This window comes from Dufourea novaeangliae, unplaced genomic scaffold (assembly GCF_001272555.1).
Source record: "Dufourea novaeangliae isolate 0120121106 unplaced genomic scaffold, ASM127255v1 scaffold205, whole genome shotgun sequence".
Taxonomy (NCBI): domain Eukaryota; kingdom Metazoa; phylum Arthropoda; class Insecta; order Hymenoptera; family Halictidae; genus Dufourea; species Dufourea novaeangliae.
In genome coordinates, this window is record NW_015374106.1 from 355,451 (window position 1) to 375,688 (window position 20,238).

The following is a 20,238-nucleotide window of genomic DNA, read 5'->3' on the forward strand; positions in this document are numbered from 1 at the left end:
CAAGCACCGTCTGACTTTCACCTTTTCCGAACGTTGCACAACTTTCTTAATGGCGAAAATTTTGATACAACAAAAGCATGCAAAGTGGCATTGGATCAGTTCTCTAATAAAAAAAGTCAAACATTCTTCGAAGGCGGCATTATATAGCTACAGAGCAGATGGCAAAAGGTCATTGAACAAGATAGAAACTACATTATTCGATCAATATATTTATAAACAAAATATTTAAGTTTTTGAATTTTCCGTAAAAATCAGTACGAACTTTTCGAACCATCCAATATTAAGAAAAATATTTTAAAACGTCGCACAAAATGCACAAGGCAGATCAAACTAATAAAAAAGGCGACTCTGGAACGACACCCATCAGATTTCATTCCTCCTTTCTAATTTAAACGGTAACTGGTTTTACATTAAATTTCGCGCAGCCGCTTGTGCAGCACGTAACTCTCTACCGCGCCTTTCTGTCGTCGCCATATCACCACGCGATTAGTATAATAACGTTGATCCCGTGGCAGCTACACCGTGAGAATCAGGGATGCCAATCGAGTTAGACTAGAGCCGAAATTCAATATTTACGCTGGCGCAGAAACTCCACGGTAATCAGACCACCGAGTAATTGGTAACATTGCTTCTCAAAGCGGAACGCGGTGAAGCACCGAGGTGTGCCGTTCCCCCTTCACTCCACCTTAAACCCTTCCGTTTCACCCCCCCCCCCGCGGAACTTGTTTCAGAGGAATGTTTTATCTATGCTCCGCATGCCCATGAAACACGAGGACATAATGTAACGTAATTTTTTTCGCGTGACTAATTAATAATATGTACCACTATGAAACTTGAAAAAGGAAAATATATGGTTGTGACGTAATAGAATGAGGTTTGAATGCAATTTTTCGGATTGCACCTCGCTAGTGAAGCTATTAATCCAACAAGGGAAATTACCCAGATGTTAAATTATGGTGTTTTTCACGAAAGGAGAACCCTCGAGTAGGCAGCGGCCAGTATACAACGTTGCCGCGATCGCAACAGGTCTACGGCGCTTGTGTCTCTCCCACTCTTCAGGTCTTGGCCAATAACATTCGAGCGTTGACACGCGTTCTCGCCTACTGTAGTATGTCTCTATCGCACGTATTACAAACATCTTTGAGAAGGATCTACGTACAATATTATTGGGGACTGCGTCCGACTGTCAATCATCCGTTGACTGGAAATGGCGGAGAATGTTGCCGAAAGCCTAAAGATTTTCGCCTGTCGAGAGCTAAAATGAATGAATAAGAAAAAGTTATTTTTTTTTAAAGAATGTATTTTATCCAAATATTGAGGAACATACAATATTAAAAGGGGATTAAGTTAGATATATTTTCAATTCTTTCGTACAATTGACATCAATTTGACTCGAAAAAGATATGCTGTTTCCTTTCTGTTGTCTAATTTTTTACATAGTACATATGAGAGAGTATTCTCGATAAGTGTGCGCCGGCTCCTCCACGGTGAGTGTGCGGACGTCATCCCCACTACAGGAGACGGTGGCTGTGGAACTTCTCAAACGCACCGTTTTTTGCTCGGCGCGCGGCAAGGGCTTCCCTTTCACGAGCCGACGGCTGAACGAGGGGACATCAAGGAAAGGTTATATGCCGGGTATCGGGTGACACAACACTAATATGACGATGAAACTTTTTTATCTTTGGTTCACTGTTAATAAAACTTTTACGAACATATTGGTGAGATTTTACTAATTAAAATGATACTGAACACGATATACAGGGGTGTCGCGATTATTGTCCCGAACTCGGGTCTGCGCAGGGACTATAATCGTGGACCACGCGAACGCTTCTGACCCTCGTGATTACATTTCTTGCCCGAAGCTCGAGCCTCGGCAACTCGCCTTTGTAGTATTCCGAACGTAAAAAAGGACAAGTCAATCACACAGTCCGATTGTGTGTGTACCGTTTTCGTCAATAATAAAAATACGTGTGGAGGTGATCCAGCTAATTTGATTCGTCGACAGCTGTCTGGGTTCTACAGCCTAGTCTCGTACCCCTGTCGCATCCCCCGTTACATGCCTTGTCGCATCCACTTGCGACAGTCAGTCACAGTGAGCAAGAATACGAGATACGAAAGACAGCGAATACAAAAGAAAGAGAAATCAGAGTCGAGATAGCCGAGTTTGGTCTCACCGACACGCAGACCTATCGTTCTTTTCCATTCGCTGTCCTTTGTATCCCGTATCTTTTTTAACGGAGACGGCCTATGTGGATCTTCCTACAGCGCCGAGAGATATTCAATTGTGTGACGCACCTATATGTAGGGTAGGCTGAATATACGCATTTTACGGTTATGTTAATTGTCTCCGTTATTTTTAGAGATATCAGAAAGATTTATTCACAGAAGTTTTTTAGTACGGAGAGGGCTATTACTTAGTAACAGTTTTTTCGTAGATGAAGGATCTTCTGAGTTAATTATCTTCTTTTATTGATGATATTGAAATACTATGGAATAAAAATAATTTTCTTTTACATAAATCGATTCTTCTAAAAATGCTGCGTAATAAAGTATTAAGGTATTTAGTCAAAAAGTTAGTAATTCGTGACATATTTTAGTGACAAATGTCTAGCTTCAACAAAATAGCTCCGAGAAAAAGTTCACCACGTGCGAGTAGCAAGATTAGATTTAAAACAAATATTAAAGTTTCGGTATAGTTTTTAAACTATGTGATAAATGTATTGTATTAACGGTAGATTATCGAAATTTAAACCACGCTCCGTTCCATTATTGAAGCCTAACCTGACATTTCTTAAATTACATTTTTTGTAGATACAAGGTTGCCCTCGCAAAACGTATACGGTGACAAGAAGTCAATGTTCTTTACATATAATAATACATATAATAATTGATAACAAATTTACAGTCGATAATGCAAAGATGAAAATAAAGCACGCTGCGTTTAATACAACAGTATAATTTAAACTGTAATTTTGCTAGACAAATTGAAATTTTAATGACAATTATATTATTATGTTACATAGTACCTTTGTTTATAATTGCACATTAGTATTTACACCGTTTATTAAAATTTCATTCTATTTCGTTTTACGAAATAGACTCGACTAAGATCTTTACTGTAAGATACACTTCACGAGTGGACTCGAATACGAGACCAACTGCGCTTTCCCACGTGCTTTTCTCTGAGAGTAAAGCACAGGGTATTGATAACGATCGTTGTATTTGGTTTACAGTTTTGGTCTGCATACGTTCCATGCGGTGCGGCTCAGCTGAATGCAGTTCAACTTTCCTTGGAACAAATCGACGTGATCCGCCGACTCGCCGAGATGAATGCTCAACATTTAACTTTGGTTACCTCCGTCAAAGGTGAGCAGTCCGTTTAAATCGAAGAATAAATCTTTAATGCGTAAAATCTGATCGTGCTAAATGTAACTGTAAAATTACTTTCCAATTGAATTATTTGACTACCATTCATTCCTATCAAGTTATTGATAGTTATTCAATAATATATGTAAAATTAACCGGTACGCACAGACTCCTGATTACCGCTTATTACTAGATACTTAGTTACCCCGAAGAGAATACAAGCAAAAGACACAGTAACACCAGTACAAGTAATTCATATTAAAATGAATATTGATATATATAATATATACATGATATTGAATTAAATATTGGAAATCTGGTGTGATCTGTAACGAACACTTTTCCATGAAAAATGGCGATAGCGAACGAGTAGACAATATGATATAATTATTGTCGGACTAATAAACAGATGTAAGAGGACGTTGTAATTCTATAAGATCAATTTATTTTTATTCTAAATTTGCTGATTTTACTGTCCAATGAGTTCCTTGCACTTCTGTACATCCTGTATAATGTGTTTGGAGTGATCTGGATAACAAAAATAAGGAAAAGAGTATCGAGCTCGAGGTGTAACGTTTTTCAAGGTATTGATAGACGTGGTGGTAGCTTACAGTCGAAAATATGTTGAGTAAAACTCACGATTAAATAAGGTTTCCCTCATGAAACTTCTATTGCAAATGATAAGGGTTCATGACATTAAGATGAATAGAAGTCCTATACTTTCTGTTCCTAATTTCTAATGACACTTCTTCACTATCTAGAGATTATTAAAATATTCTAAAATATCCCCTCGATGGTTAAAGAATTACTATTTAACCTCGTTTAATTTAGAAAGGATATTTGGTATTCCTGAATGCAAATCAATTGAGTAATACTTTTAATTAGTTCACTATGTTAATTAAATATATTAAAATATCGTACAATGTACTCTCAAAGACTAAATGGCCAGTATTTAACCTCGTTTAACTAAAAATAAATAATCTGAAGCCAAGTAGTTAACCTGAAGTATTATTTGGTCGACGAGAAATTCAAAGTTTATGAGAACCTGGCAGAAAGTTGTAAGTAATGAGAGAACTACTTCGAGTAAGAAATGCTGTAAAATAAATAAAAAATGTGAATGTTATTTTATAATACGATAAATGATGGAGGAGAGTATAACTTCTTTTGTACTTTTAAGATGTCTCAAATAAATTTCACGATGGGCTCGTATCATAGGCGGATTTGAATTGTATAAAGTGCCATGTGAAAGTGTAAAGTGCCGCTGATGTTTTCTAAAACCAAGGAAAACACAGAAGAAGAAAGAATCTTGAAGGAGATTGCAACATAAAGGATCAAGGCGGATGTAATGGTTCGGTCAAAATTTATCAGACGCAGTTCCCCTGGATTGCTGTAAAAATAAAAAATGTAATCTCATAGTGCCGAGAAACAGAAACAGGACAAAGATTTACGTTCTCAGAAGGGACGATGCATTATCACGGATTACGAAACGGTACGACCTGCGATTTATTCCCGTCCATTTCACAAGAACAAAAATTGCATTATGAAATGAAAGATTGACGTAATTTGTTCTCTTTTGTTTTTACTAATTATTCATTCAATACATAGATTGCGTTCAAGAATTCGAACATCCAGTATTACATTAAAAAAAGAACAAAAATGAAGTTGTCGTTATTAATTAATTTCCTTGTTTAGTTAACTAATAGTTAACTAATTACTCAGTAGATTTTTTTCTTATTAATAATATAAATTAAATAAACGAAATGTACATAAATGAAATAAATTGATTAAATATTTAATAAGCTTCATAAACAAAATTACAGTAATGAGTATATTAACTATTTACTGATAAAATTAAGTAAGTTATAAAATTAATAAATATGGTAGGAAACATAATGAGAAGTGGATTAGCGTCATATATATTTCGACGACGATTTTAACTCGAACTACCAAGCAAGTCAAAATGACTTGTCAATATACCCTTACAACAACGATTAAAATGTTATGATAATACATTTTCTCAGATCTTTCGCACCTTTTATTACGGTATGAAAGTGAAGAAATTAGTCAATTTCTAAATTTCTAAATTTTCAAAAGTTTTTCATGTTTATCCACCGATCGAAGCAAATATGCATTTATCGTCGGTAATTCTAGTGTTAATAACAGCAGACTGTGGCAAATCAAATTTCCAAGTTTTAAGTGCTGGTGCTGGTGCAAATGGTAATTAGATTGCTAGAAACACGTACCAACTGTGAGTAACAATGAATACAGCAGAAACGGCAGTACCTGACAGAAAGTTTGCTCACGAGGAAACTCGAGAGGACAAAGACAACTAGTATTAATTGCTCGATTTCTTTGAAGCAGTCTCGTTTAAGATGAAACTAATTCACAGTATGTATTGCCATAGACATAGATATATATGTGTAATAGACTGCGCGGTCTTATGGTAGGGATGAAGTCGGCACTAGAAAGAGAGGACAATAACTGGAGTAGCGTTCCTCTCTTGCTACTGGGACTGTGGGTGGGGGATTCACCTACTGCTGTCGTGGAGGCATTACATGCAGTGATGCCAGAATCGTGGAACTTGGTTCCCCCACTATGACCTACCGGCGTCTCCCCCTTAATATTCTCGCAACCTCAATATTTTATCTTATATTATTACAATTACGATTTAAATGTGTTTATTTATTTTTAGATGTGGAAAAGTAAAAGACCATTCGGCATCGTACAGTAGACATTCGATTCCCGCACGAGTCGGGGCTATAGAGGGCTAAATTTCCAGGAACCGTGCAGGAATCGGTGACCCGAGCGCTTTCCCCACCACTCGGCCGTTCATTTATGCGACGCAGCTGCATATAGGGTGGGCTGGATATACGCACTTTACGGTTATTTTAATTATCTCCGTTATTTTTAGGGATATCAGAAAAGTGTATTCACAGAAGTTTTTTAGTATGGAGAGGGCTATTACTTAGCAGTAACAGTTTTTTCGTAGGTGAAGGATTTTTTCAGTTCTCAAAGTTAATTATGTTCTTTTATTAATGATATTGAAATAGTATGGAATGAAAATACTTTTTTTTTACATAAATCGTAATGAGTGTGAGCAAGGGGCGTGTCTTTCGTGCAAATGACGGTAGCGCAGGAATTGAATGCCTACTGTATATGCGTGGACCAGCTGCAACAGTTATCGGACACGCGAAATAATCATTAACAAAAAAACGAATTTTAAAAATGCTTTGTAAATTAATATTTTTTAACTTTTCATTTAAACTTAACTGAGAGGTTAGTATCAGTGTGTCTTCGACCTCCTGATGAAGCTAGCTGCAATACTTGCGAAACGTTGGAAAAACAATTCCACAAGGACACGACTTATTCCCGAAAGCCTCGACAGTAAAAACTGTATATTGCGAATCGAACTACATAAGTAATGCTGAAAATAGTCCGAATTATGTCGTGTTTGGACTTATTTTCATAATGAAAAAAATCTAAATGAATTCATACCATTTTTTATAAAGTACACGGAAAGGAGTAATAGTTAAAATTTTTATTCATGGGTTATTATCAGATAACATCTCGACTCGCCGAGGCCCGGCATTCTTGCCTTTGACGGTGATTCGCCGCCTCGCCGCCAGCGTGGATTAGGCTGGCACAGTGATTCCATCCGGCTTCGAGCCAGCTCGAGCCAACTCGAGCTTTCCGTCTCCGGCTCGAGCTGTCTCAAACGGCTGGATTCCCCATCACTAAGTGGGAGACGATGGTAGGTCAGAGTGGGGTAGGAGTGGGGGTAATTCGACCCACGATTCTGGCATCACTGCTTGGTGACACACGTTGGCATAGTGACTACGTGTTGGAAATGGGGCCGTCACAGCATGCACGCGCACTTATTGTTTATGTGGCTTCACAGGCGAATGTTTAGCTCGACCTGGGCTCAAATATGGTAACTAAAATTGTTCTACTAAGAGATAATGATTACTGAAAAGAGCTGAGAAGATTAAATCTGAGTACCATGAGCAAAAAAACTGTGTTGGAAATAATAACACAGCCACTGATCACGATTAATGTATATTTCCATTAGCATTTATGCATTAGAATTTCATTCGTTAACCTAAAGGTTCGACCCTTGTTTTACGTATGTATCCGTTAATCCAACGCATTGTAAAGAAAGAACCAATCTCCTGATTCAAAGAATCGTATGCTTTTTAGGTTCTACCTCTTCAGTTGCAATCAGTAGACGTTTCATTGTCTTCATACCACGCCAGCAACTCTTTAGTTTCAGCATTGTCCACTTCTCCATTACTCAATGCATCAAAGCTATGGTTTCACTTGAGTTGCCACAGAAAGGATAATCACATGTTGAGTCATCAGTTTATAAATAGTTTCTATGTACTAGAATTCATTAATTACAATTTTCAAAATATATATCTTTACTAATATAAGAAGGTTACCTTCACTTTTTCAATGAAATTAAACACTACAATTATTATTATTTAAATTATAATCGTATATTAAATTCATAATATAAATGACGTCACCATAGTATGACACCTCGTAATATTTGTGTAGAATTTTGGAAGGTAATTTACTTGCTCATAATAAAAATAATATTTTGTCACATAACCAATATATCTACACCAAATTTATTGAAAAGTAAGAAAATGATATATAATTATAAAAAATGAAAACACGATATTCAACATATATAAACTTATAATATGTACCAAAAATAATATAATACGATATATAACCCAGATAGCACCGTACATCTAACGGATGTCCGTTTCATGTCCAGTTTGTATCTAAATGTCCTACGTCCATTTTGGACATTCCTAGGATGTTCGTAAGACTTAAATTTTGGATGTTCTAGAAACGTCCGTCCCGAAAGTCTTACGGATGTTCTCAAGACTTAAATTTCGGATGTTCTAGGAATATCCGTTTTTTAAGTCTTACGAATGTTCGTAGGATTTAAATTTCGGATGGTTTCGTTTAGTAATTTTGACTCAATTTCATTCCGTGCAAGGTGATGGAACCCAATGACCAAGGCGTCATTCTTTAAAAAATCAACAGAGAAGTGTAAAGACACTAGTGGTTTTGTGCAGAAACCTCAGGAAATTTAAAAAAATATTCTTTTTCTTAAACTGTCTCTATCCAACATAGAATCAGTTATTTGCTTTGAGTTAGTGCTATGACAATAAATATGAACACAATGAACACACAGATCATAACCCCCAGACCCATATTTTCATTATAATTCCGTATGCCGTATAGGATATTTAACCTTTTATTTATTAACAGGAACTAACTTGATCTAATTTCTACTAAGCGCGGAAATTGCAAGAAAGTTGATCTATTGTTTATTAAACACAAACCAGACTAACCTAACTTGTACCACCTTGCACAGAATAAAATCTAACCGTAATTTTAAACATTTGGGAAACGTTTCTTATACACTTTTTAAAACATTATCATAGCGTTTTTGGAAATTCTTTAAACGTTCCCAAAAGGTACAAAGAATGTTACTTTTACACAATCGGAAAATAGTAATAAAAAATAGTAGTGGAAAGTACGCCTTCTAATAATGATGGATACGAAGCGTGTATACAGAGTGAACCAGAAGCATCGTTACCCCACCTTCTAAACTTAAGAATGACAGGTAAACTGCACTTCATCGAATGTATGCTTGGTAATATGGTCGTCTTGGATGTATCTCAATGTTTTTCCAGATATAGATTGTTCATGCACCAATGTTTTCACCACTGTTACACATCAGAAACAATTCATTAATCTGATTTCTCGGTTTAAGTTAATGGGACTTTTGACTCACTCTGTACGTAACAAATAATCCACAGAGCTGGAAATATTTATTGCATTACTCTGAAATTTGTTTATACGGACAATTTTCATAACAATGTCATTGATAAAATCATTCGTATCCAACTTACTTTGGCCAAGACAGTGAGCTACACATTTTTACAATAATTATCTGTTTTAATTCATTTGCCTAGTACTAATAGTAAGACAGTTGTAAGTGATAACGTGTTCAATATTCAAATGATATAATGAATATTTCCAGTACTCAAACAGAACTAGCTAAACAGATAAAATAAAAGAAAATCTCAAACTTAGAATTTTTAATTAATTCTACTTTCTATTTTATTCTATTTTACTTGTTATATTCTTGAGTACACGGCAGAGAAGTTATTTAAAAAATGGTGCGTTTTATCACATGCGTAGGTCTTATCGAGGCGCATCGAGAAGGCAAAATCGCAAGTCTCATCGGAGTAGAAGGTGGTCACTCCCTAGGGAATTCCTTGGGTGTTCTCAGGACATTTTACGGCCTGGGCGCGAGATACCTTACCTTGACGCATGCCTGCGATACTTCCTGGTGAGTACATTTTATACCACTTTCAAAACATAGAAAAGAGGTATATGTATACAACGAGTAGATAGTTAAAAATAATTTAATTTTTTATTTTAATCAAATGATTTCTTTACATTAATCAAACAAGTGACACTTGGATAAATAAAGTTCTACTGCACCTTGTAATAAAAATCGTGAAAATCTCAAACCTCAAGCTCTTATTAAAGCTTTATTAACGACTGAAATATAAAACTCATAACCGTAAAGAACAAACTACTGTCTGTGATTTTATAAATTATACCGTAAGATTGTAATTAATCTTCATGAATTTATTCTACTCGTTGTAATGATAAAAAACCATTCTGTACACATATTATGTCGGTATCCAAAGAAGTTTGTGCTGCTTTTTATCAGTAGTAAATTCAGAGCAAATTGTTTCTATTGTTTGATAAACAATGTCGATATCGATATCGGTACAAAGTTTATTTTATCTATCTACTTTCTATATAATGATTTCTTTTCTTATTTCAAGCAAAATTAGAAAAATTTTGAAGAAACACTTCAATGAAAATCTTTAAAATGTATCTCAAAATCATTTGCAGAACTATGTTTACGTGGAGATATCAAGAAGTTCACGGGAAATTGAAATAAAAGACAAATTCTGAATCAGAGTCATTATCAATACACTTTTGCAGCCTATATTTCCATCTCTCCAAACCTTGCCTATGGAAGGAAGCATACTTTGAACTGAACCAGATTACAACAGTTTGCTTTACAGCTTTACGTGATTCACAAGTACATTTATCTTGAAACTTACCGTTTCCGAGATATTTGACTTTGTTCATCCTATTAATTTCATTATGCAACATGTGTGAAGATGTACATAATACATACTTCGAATGTACACAAAAGTAGGGACAAAATAGTTCAGAAAAAGGTCAATTGTCTCAGAAACTGTAAGTGTTAGGATAAATATACTTTAGCACTTTTATACCCAGAATTCGCTATTCATAAAAAGTTAGACATTCCATTTACGAAAGCAAAATTGACCTTTATATCTCCTCTAGGCATTCACCTGTCACAAAATCATTACTACAGTATTATGTATTTCTTTAAATACTACAACTTTCAATAGTAACATTTTGGCATATTGTTTGAAATAACGTAGATATTTCAAGTGGACCGCGTTTGTGGGTCATCCTGTACACTCACCTGTAAACTCGGCTTGTGCTAGAGGGATAAGCGGCGTAGGGGTAACTGCCTCTTACCACTTCGTAAATTTATTTCAAGTACAGAAATAAATGTTAAACCAAATGTTAATGTGGTATAAATTTCAGTAACTCCCGAGATCAAGTGATAGGAGGCCTTTCCCCTACGCCATTTTTTCCTCTAGTGGAAGTCAATTTTATCGCTAGTAGTTAATATTAATATATCATCGAAGGTTTTAAAAGGCAAATTATTAAAGTACAGCAGTAAAAGAATATTGAACCCAGATAACAAGAAATTATAGAAGTCGAAGAGATTCCATTCACTTCGATGAAAGCGAAGGAAATTTGAAAAGCGACATATGTTTGTGCGTCGTGCAAGGAGGATTGCTCATCGCCTTAATTGCGTCTAAAACATTCTACGATTAGAGGAATCCTTTTCGATTTCAATTAATCGTCGAATGAAACTTATCTCCCTTCGCTCTTTCACGAAGACCTACAGTACCTTTTCGCCCGGATCGTGCCGTTCCGCTTTGTACCGCGATCCATCGTCGGAAGGAAAAACCTATCCCGCGGCCGATCAGCCTGAAAGAGCTCGAGGCAATCTAAATCCTTGGCGCGCAGAAATTTCTTCCATCTCGACGATTTCACTGGCCTGCCAAAACCTACACTCGCGTCTCGCATCGGACGAAACGAAGCCCAAAAGAACTTTGTTTCGAAAGGAACGGAAAGAATACTTTTCTTTTGGCGAACCACCAAACCCCTCGATGCCCATTGTGAGCAAATTTCTCCTCCGTTTTGTTCTCCCGGGAAGAAATCGAATTTTTGAAATTCTTCGACAAGAAACATTCTTGCCCATATAAAATCGGTGGATTACGTTTCTACAGAGGATCAAGGGAAATCCGTACGAATGATCCCATGAATTCCCTCGATCGTGATCAAGCGATGAATGGTACGATGGATGCTTCAGAAGGCCCTCTTCAGATGTTCGATAACCGATACATTTCTATGAGAAGTTGACCTTCGCTCAGGATTTCTTTCACCGTGATTTCATCGTAACGACAAAAACACGCGATTTTCCTTTCGGTCGCTGTAATTCGACGAAACTCACCTGTGTTTAAGTTCGCCGATTCAATCTTCGGAGTGGGGGGGCGTAATCTGGTGTTCAACGTTTACGGCTTGTAAAGTTTCTTATTATTTTCTCTGTTCACCGGGAAAAGCTGAAATCGTCGTGCTCGGATTCACGAGAAACATGGGGCTGTCGGTGGTGTAATGTCGAAACGCGGTAGAAATGTGAGTTCCTTGGGGACATCAATCCTTCGGCCAAGTTTTATGTGTCCCACGGTGCCGCCTGTACCGGCCTGTTGTAAATAGAGCTTTACTTTATGCATCTCATCAATTCTGTCCTAGCCCACCCTAAAAACAAAAAGATACACGTCGAAATGTTTTAAAGCTTTGTTTCTGGCGAATGGTGTGTTTCTTGTATAAAATAAACATGGCGGAACAATAAAAATAGTGATATACAGAAGGAGTGTTGATAACGCGCCATTAAATTTTACTGCTTCTATTCGTTTTCAAAAGACGTAATCCAGTTTCGAAAATTAAGGTGCGTTATATTTTTATATAATTCTTTAACACTTTAACGTCCAGTGTTACACCGATGCAACACTTATTTCAAAAATGCATCAAATTCTGTTGCCGGTTAATATCTAACTCTTCTCAGCAAGAATCCGTAATTTCAGTGATAGTAAATTAGACCCCCAGCGTTTTCGGTTAGGACGTTCAAGTATTCCCTCCAAGAGTAAATAAAAAATACAAACAATTTAAATAATAGGTCAGTTTAATATCGATATTTTCGACTTCAAAATAATACGATACAACATATATATTAGTCTCATAAAATTGAAGTAACGATTTAACGATATACAGTCTGAGAAAACCGGTGGATGGGTCCATCGTTTTCTATACAACCAAAGGAGAATTATGTTCTTTTATTTCTTTTACGTTCTTATAATTATTATGCGTTAAAATCACTATGTTTGATGTAAAGTTTATGTAATATTTATATGTATTCTTAAGTAAAGACACCCCTACATAATTTTTAATATCAAAAAATTATTTTAATACTACACTTTAATTTTCTTTACCGTTACACTGGATTTACTCCAACACGTTATTCGCATCGAATGATCGCCATTAAAGTTGCAAAATTCCGTGAGGCTTGTTAGAAACCTGGAATACATACTTCGAAGAGTTTCGGGAGATGACATCGGTATTTTTTGGCATGTTAAGTACGACGCGGTTACTGATAGCATCGGGTATAACTAACAGTTCAGGTCCAAAGTATTACACAATGGCCGACGACCCGATTCGACCTGGTTTTCAATCCCTGCCTATGTTACGTGTCCCTCGACGCCGTGCCTCAAGACGTCGTAAATAAAAACCTGACTTAGCTTGTTTCGACATAAATCTTCCCTTCAATCCTATATTTTTCCTTTCCATCAAATTACGCAATACTCAAATCTTTGCAGGTAACGTATTGGTGAACAAAAGAAGACAAACTATCATCTAAAAGAATATTTTACCTTTTGGTTCCGCTGTTGGATCTAGAAATTCATTATAAACTTCTCATTAGACCATGCCTAGCCAAACATTCGTTCGTGAGGCTACATAAACAATAACACCAGCCCCCACCACTTGCTTATATTGTGTTGCAAGTGGTGGGGGCTGGTGTTATTGTTTCTGTGGCCCTACGGGCAAATATTTGGTATAGCATGAAGGTGACATCTGTTATTTTTTTTCATTAACTACAAATTATTAGCTATCAATCGATAGAAAAATGTAGGTAATGAATTAGTGTTGAAACAAAATCACAGTTTTATTTTGAAAAGTGAAAAATTGGTGATTTTTTCGGTTTTTCTACAAATTTTAAAAAATTTGTCTAAGTAGATGCGTCCTAAATGACTAATTCTTTATTAGGTAGATTTGCTTCAGCTTTACGAAATATACCACCTGACGAAAGAAAGGATATCGCATTCTGTCTATTAGTAGATCCAGATCTAATAGAATTGTCTATAGAATAGAATTATCTAAAGAATAATAACAATCAACTGTTTCAAATCTTCGCGCCTATGTATACTGAAATAATTCAGTTTTCGTTTTAAATATTCCGCAGTTATAGAGAAAATAATTTTAGAAGGTCGTAATCTTTAATAATCCTACTTGTTCACAATTATCTATAAACTTTTAAGAAGGAACACAGTTTTTCGTGTTTAGACAGCTGTGTTGAAATACTGTGCGTCGTTACCATAAAAAAAAATTGCCTCGCCGTGATAAAACGTCAGCGTCGGTGTAGAGAACATGGTTTCATAGGCGTAGGCGTCAATCTCTAATCTTGTCCTCCATCTTCCCGCCTTGTTCCTGCGGCTCTTTGTCTTTCCACGCGCTCTTCCAAACCCCCCCCCCCTTCCCGGATGAGAAGACGGAATTGTCGGGGACGATTGCATTTTCCGCAATTCTAGATAGACAACAAGCTGTCGACCTCTCTTTCCTAATGCCCCCTCTGAAGCGTTTCCGCGGCGGACCGGCATCGGCATTGGCATCGGGGCGAAAATCGAGGGAAGAAGAATGATTACAGACGCTCCCTCCCCTCCTCGCCACGACGGCGGCGGGCGGATTAAATTTTCTATGGCCTCGCATGTCGCCCAGACGACGATCTTTCGGCGTTCTGAGCCGTGACCACCTCTCTCACCAACGAGGGGACGTTATACGCCCGCCACTCGAAGTCAAAAATTGCTTTCACGGGTGACAAATTATTTCTCAATTTTAAAACGGTCCCTGAAGATTGCACCTTCGGATTTCGCCTCCGTCCCGAACGAATTAAATTTTACCGCCCATCCGCCTGCCCATCCACGAGTGCGAAAAAATGCCGAGAAAATTGCCACAGAAATAGATTTTTAATCTCGCCGATTGCTCGACGATGATTTCTTTCTCCTTAGATAGGAACTGGGAAATCTTGCTTTCATATTTGTTTTCCTTGTAATTCAATATTCTACATATCGTAATATTTTTAGAAGTAAAGAAGACACGCAATCGATTGTTACGAGCCCGGGCTAAGCGACTGCGAAAGCTGACAAATGGCGAGTTTGGTTTTTGAGTTTTTTATGTGGACGAACCTGTGCCCATTTCATCTCAGGGAGCCACTAGATTTGTTAGTATGGGCCTCATAACTTTAAGAATTTGGTACACTTCGAGCGGTAAAAGTGTGCCTTTGTGGGTTCGCTTCTAGCTGGGAATTTAGATATTATTCTAGAGTTGAAATGAACAACACTGAATTATAAATATACAGAGTGAACAACGAATCGTGATCAGTAGATATCATTAGATGTGTTCCAATGTACAGAACGAAATGTTTACAAACAGTAGGCAAGAGCTGAACATCGGAACGCCTACAATGGCGTAGCATACGATACTCTTTGTAATATTAGAGTTCGAATATTTCTTTAACCTTTTCTCGGCCCAGATGAAAAAAAAAGTAACACATGTTATGTTATGATACTTATCGAATTCGTCTTGAAATTTTCTAACAGATGAACGTACAACAATTATAGGTGTATTTGCAAAAAAATTGAAGGTAACCTTGAAAAATCGTGAAAAAAATTTACTATAATCACGTTGAAGCTCTCTTGAAACCATGTTATACCTGATAAAAACATTTTCAATCGGACTGCTAACAACAGAGTAATCTCTACTGACCATGATTCGTGGTTTACCCTGTATAAATGTATATAAAGTATATTCAAGAAAGTAAAGGTTTAACAGATGTTAATGTAAGTTGTGATCGCGGAAGATAATTCCAACGTTCTCGGTTTTCACGCACTGAGAAATACGGGGGCCTGTTGTACAGAGTATAGCTTACTTTTATAAATGCTTCAAAGGGACTTTAATACCTGATTTCATTAATTGCATAGATTTCTGGTATGAGTATGACCTGCGGATGAGCTGTACATGTCCTTTTATACCCCGAAATTCGAGTCTAAAAGTAGCGGGGGACACGCCTGTTCCTCAACGGAATCAGTTTTCCAAGAAAACCCGTCCACGCCATAACACCACGTGGCTAGCCACGTAATCTGGCCGGATGCATTCCAACTCCCTATAGGGTTAAGAGGTCACGAGAGTGTCTTCGTACGTAACACGATTATAAAAAACAAAAAATTTACAATTATGAATGAAATTTTATTTTAATCTACAATTGGGATAAATTTATTATACCAACTAAAAATGCACATAGTAGTCGTTATAGTTAACATTTCTTAACACTAGGTTTACGGGCACTTATCGTGTAGGTATCTCCACGGCATGCATCAACGAACCCGCAGATTTTCTTTAAGAAACAACTTATTTTATATAATACACATTTTATGATCTCTGAAATTAATGCATAGCTATAGAGATAAGTATACCACATAGATAATTTCGAGGTTAGAAAGCATTCGAAATGCGTCAAAATGACGCGTCCCGTAAACCTAGTGTTAAAATCGTTTGGAAATATCAGTGACATACTTGCTTTTTCAATCCACAGTCAAAAAACTATAATTGATCGTCGTCATTTAGTTTACATTACAATTTGTGTTTATTTGACTGCGGATTTTCCAACGTAAGAGAAGTTTACCAACGTAAAAATGCTCGGAAACAGAAAAAATTCAAGACACATAAATTAATTATGTCATAAAGTTATGCAAATAAACATTTACTCGACTCTAGTCTTTGCAGTAGTCTATGAAAATGTGAATTTACATAAACATCCGCAGATTAGTTATTATTATTCTACTATAATTTTATATAAATAAAGAACTATAGAACGAAAAAGAAGTTAAAGTGATAAAAAAAAGCAAAACCGATCAAGAATGATTAATATTTGCTGACGGTTTCACGCGTGAAAAGAAGGAAGTTCTAACAGACATTTTCTTGGCAGGGCAGTCTGTTCAGTTGGCGAGACGAACAGTACCCAGGACTCCACGCCAGGTCTCAGTGAGTTTGGAAAGGTAAGTTAACAAACGTGATATCTCCTGTTTTACATACTTAGTAAACATTACTTCATTTTCACGTTGTATGTGTCTTTACTATATCTACTACTGTCTATAATATACACAGTTTTCTGAAGCAATTTGAGCATTTTATTTTAGTTCAATGGAAGGTAGTGACTAATCATACATTAAACATGTTTCAGAATTGTTCTAAAGGATTAAAAAAATATAATTTGCTTCTAATTATTTAATAGTTTTCACAACCATTTCACCTTATCTTATACATATGTACATTTTCTTGTCAAGTATTTTGCATATTTTTCGCTATTTCTAAAGCTACTTTCAACTTTAGTGTTCAAGGCATTGGACTAATTTATTAACCCTCGTACACTGTTCAATAAACAGTTGCATTAATATTCCTTGAATTATATTTGACCTGAATTAAAATCGACTTAAGGAAATAAATTGTCCTATTATTCGAATGTAATCTATGCCAGTTATTGGTTTCAAATTAATTTACAAATTTCTATAATAAAAAATTAAATTAAGAATCGAACATTGGCATCGGGTGAAATTGACCCGAACAGTGCACGAGGGTTAATAGTGTCTCGAAGAAAGTGTTCCGGAGACATTAAAAAATGTAGGATATAAACGACCGTGTAAATAACGAAACAAATAATATGGACATATAATATTACGTGATTCGTATACTATGAAGTGAACGTTTTTAACCCTCAGACAACACACTAGTGCGAATTTGCACCAGCAAAAAATTATCTCTTCTGTAACATTCTATCTGGCTATCTTAACGGTTTCCTTCCGTTACAATAAAGAATTGTTTCTCACTTTTGCAATTATTACCATTGAATTTCTCAGAAAAGTTTACCTTAAAAAATATGTCATGAGTTCAATTTATTTTTATTCTCTACAAGTCTTGAATCATCAAAAATTCAAAATCCCAATTCGCATTAGTGTGGTGATTACGTATGCTGTGGTAGGGTGTGGTTTCTAAGGGTTAAAACTAATAAAAAAACACAATTGTCCGAATTTAGGAAAGATATTGAATGCAATGTTGAACATAAGTAAATACGCCATGAGCTTTCTGAATAAATTTTAACAGATTACGCAGCTGTATGTATGATTACAAAATTATTTTTATTCCAAATTGTATTGCATTAATTTCTTTAAGTACATTCTAGTTTAAAAATTAATAGTGTTAGTGTTAGTGATGAAATCGCCATTTTGAATTGAAAAGATACAAAAAGATGCGACAATGCTTTTGTATTTTGTCAACAGCGGAACATTCTTGAGTAAATAATTTTTCATCGTCCCCAAATACAATCGTTAAATTATCCGAACGCTATGTTCATCTATAATTAAGAACAATTGAATTTTCGCTGTATATAGGTACAACTAGCCTTTATACAAGGTGGGGCAATAACTATGTCCACTTTGAATATTGCCGTTATTTGTAATAATATGAAAAAGTGTTATATACAAAACTTACACGGTATAGAGGGGGGCATATTATGACACAAACATTTTCTGCGTGGGTGAAGGCATAGAGGAGATTTCAAGGTCATCTCTATCTTTTTTAATGGAATACTATGTTTTTATTATCACAATGTGATTGCCGGTGTTGAGACGACTTCAGCGAGCTATCATTGAAGGTCATGCAAGGTCAAATGTGGTAGTAAAATAAATTTTCTTACATTACAGGAGATGCTCGAAGTTGTGACCGTTTGCGTCAATGAAAAGTTGCAATCTTCGTACCGCTGCATCACGTGCATGTATCGTTTCTGAACTTATTCTAGCACATGTTGCAATTATCCGTTGTTTCATATTTTCTGGTGTAGTGAGTAGTTCTTGATAAACAGCATTTTTCAATGCTCCCCAGAGACAAAAATCTAATGGGGATAAATCTGGAGAACGAGGTGGCCAAGAAACTAATCCTCCACGTCCTATCCATTTATTTGGGTAAAGTTCGTTCAGTGCATCTCTTACTCTCCGAGCATAATGTGCTAGACACCCGTCGTGCTGTAACCACATCATTTGGCGAACGTGTAGTGGTACATTTTCTAGACCATTCGTTTATGTAAAAGTGGAGGTCTATGAAATAATACAGCATGTGCTGGAATAGGTTCAGATACGATTGCAACTTTGCATTAACGCAAAATGGTCACCACTTCAAGCATCTCCGTAAACGAGTTTATTTTACTACCACATTTGACCTTGCATGACCTTCAATGATAGCTCGCTGAAGTCGTCTCAACACCGGCTATCACATCGCGATAAAAAAAAACATAGCATTTCATTAAAAAAAATAGAGATGACCTTGAAATCTCCTCTATACCTTCACCCACGCAGAAAATGTTTTCGTCACAATATACCACCCTCTATACCGTGTAAATTTTGTATATAACATTTTTTCATATTATTACAAATAACGGCAATATTCAAAGTGGACATAGTTATTGCCTCACCCTGTATAGCCAGCGAAAGAAGGAAATAATAATTAATAGAAAGCAATCAATGATGCCGCCTCGCTCCATTTAAACGGCTCTTCTTCGTTCTTCCAGAAGTTACGAGCGTGGTGGCCCAGTTTTAATCGAATTCCATAGAAAACTTTCAGGTGTTCAGACATAAAATCGACAAAAATTCTTCACTAAAATTTCTGACATTACGTGTCACCGAATTCCGATATATCGGTGATAAAATGAAAAAAGCAATATACACACACACACACACACACACAGAGAGATGAATCTTTTTTGTGAATAGAGAAGTCGAAGGGATGAAACCCTTTACCATCGATCCTGCGAAATTTTCAGTCTCTCGGTAGTAGTTTCTATCGCGTGCAAAAAAAGGAACGATCATATGAAAGTCAAGAGCGAAAGAGAAAGAGTGAGAGAGAGGGGGTAGGATATGGGAGAAGAAGAGATGCAAACGAGAACGTAAATCAAATAAGTCATCTCTATTATCTTCCCCATCCTCGCTTTCCACCCTTTTTCTCTCCTTCTTTAATCTTTCCTCTTCGAGGTCCTCTATCCGCCTCTCTCTCTCTCCCTCTCTCTTTCGATGTTGCCCTTTCCCTCGATTCCTTTTTGTTTCTCTGCGTTCTTTCTCTCCTACCCCCAGCCATTTCTCTCATTTACATCCGCGAATCGCCTCAACCGTGGCTCTATTGTATTTGTGTGGAGGCACGAAGCCATATCGAAACAACGTCGGTACAGAATCGTTATTGTGAAGGACACAGTGACGCACGCTGCCAGACAATCTACTACAAAAT

General features: G+C 36.4%; 1 protein-coding gene across 1 annotated transcript in view; it reads left to right on the forward strand.

Annotated features, from left to right (window-relative positions):
- Positions 1–20,238, forward strand: part of LOC107190853 (dipeptidase 1-like) — a 201,346-nt gene that overhangs the window by 149,773 nt on the left and 31,335 nt on the right. The window contains exons 5-7 of the mRNA XM_015579739.1: positions 3,234–3,366; positions 9,592–9,742; positions 16,898–16,967. Coding sequence (XP_015435225.1) covers positions 3,234–3,366; positions 9,592–9,742; positions 16,898–16,967 — 354 coding nt within the window. The remainder of the gene's footprint in view (positions 1–3,233; positions 3,367–9,591; positions 9,743–16,897; positions 16,968–20,238) is intronic.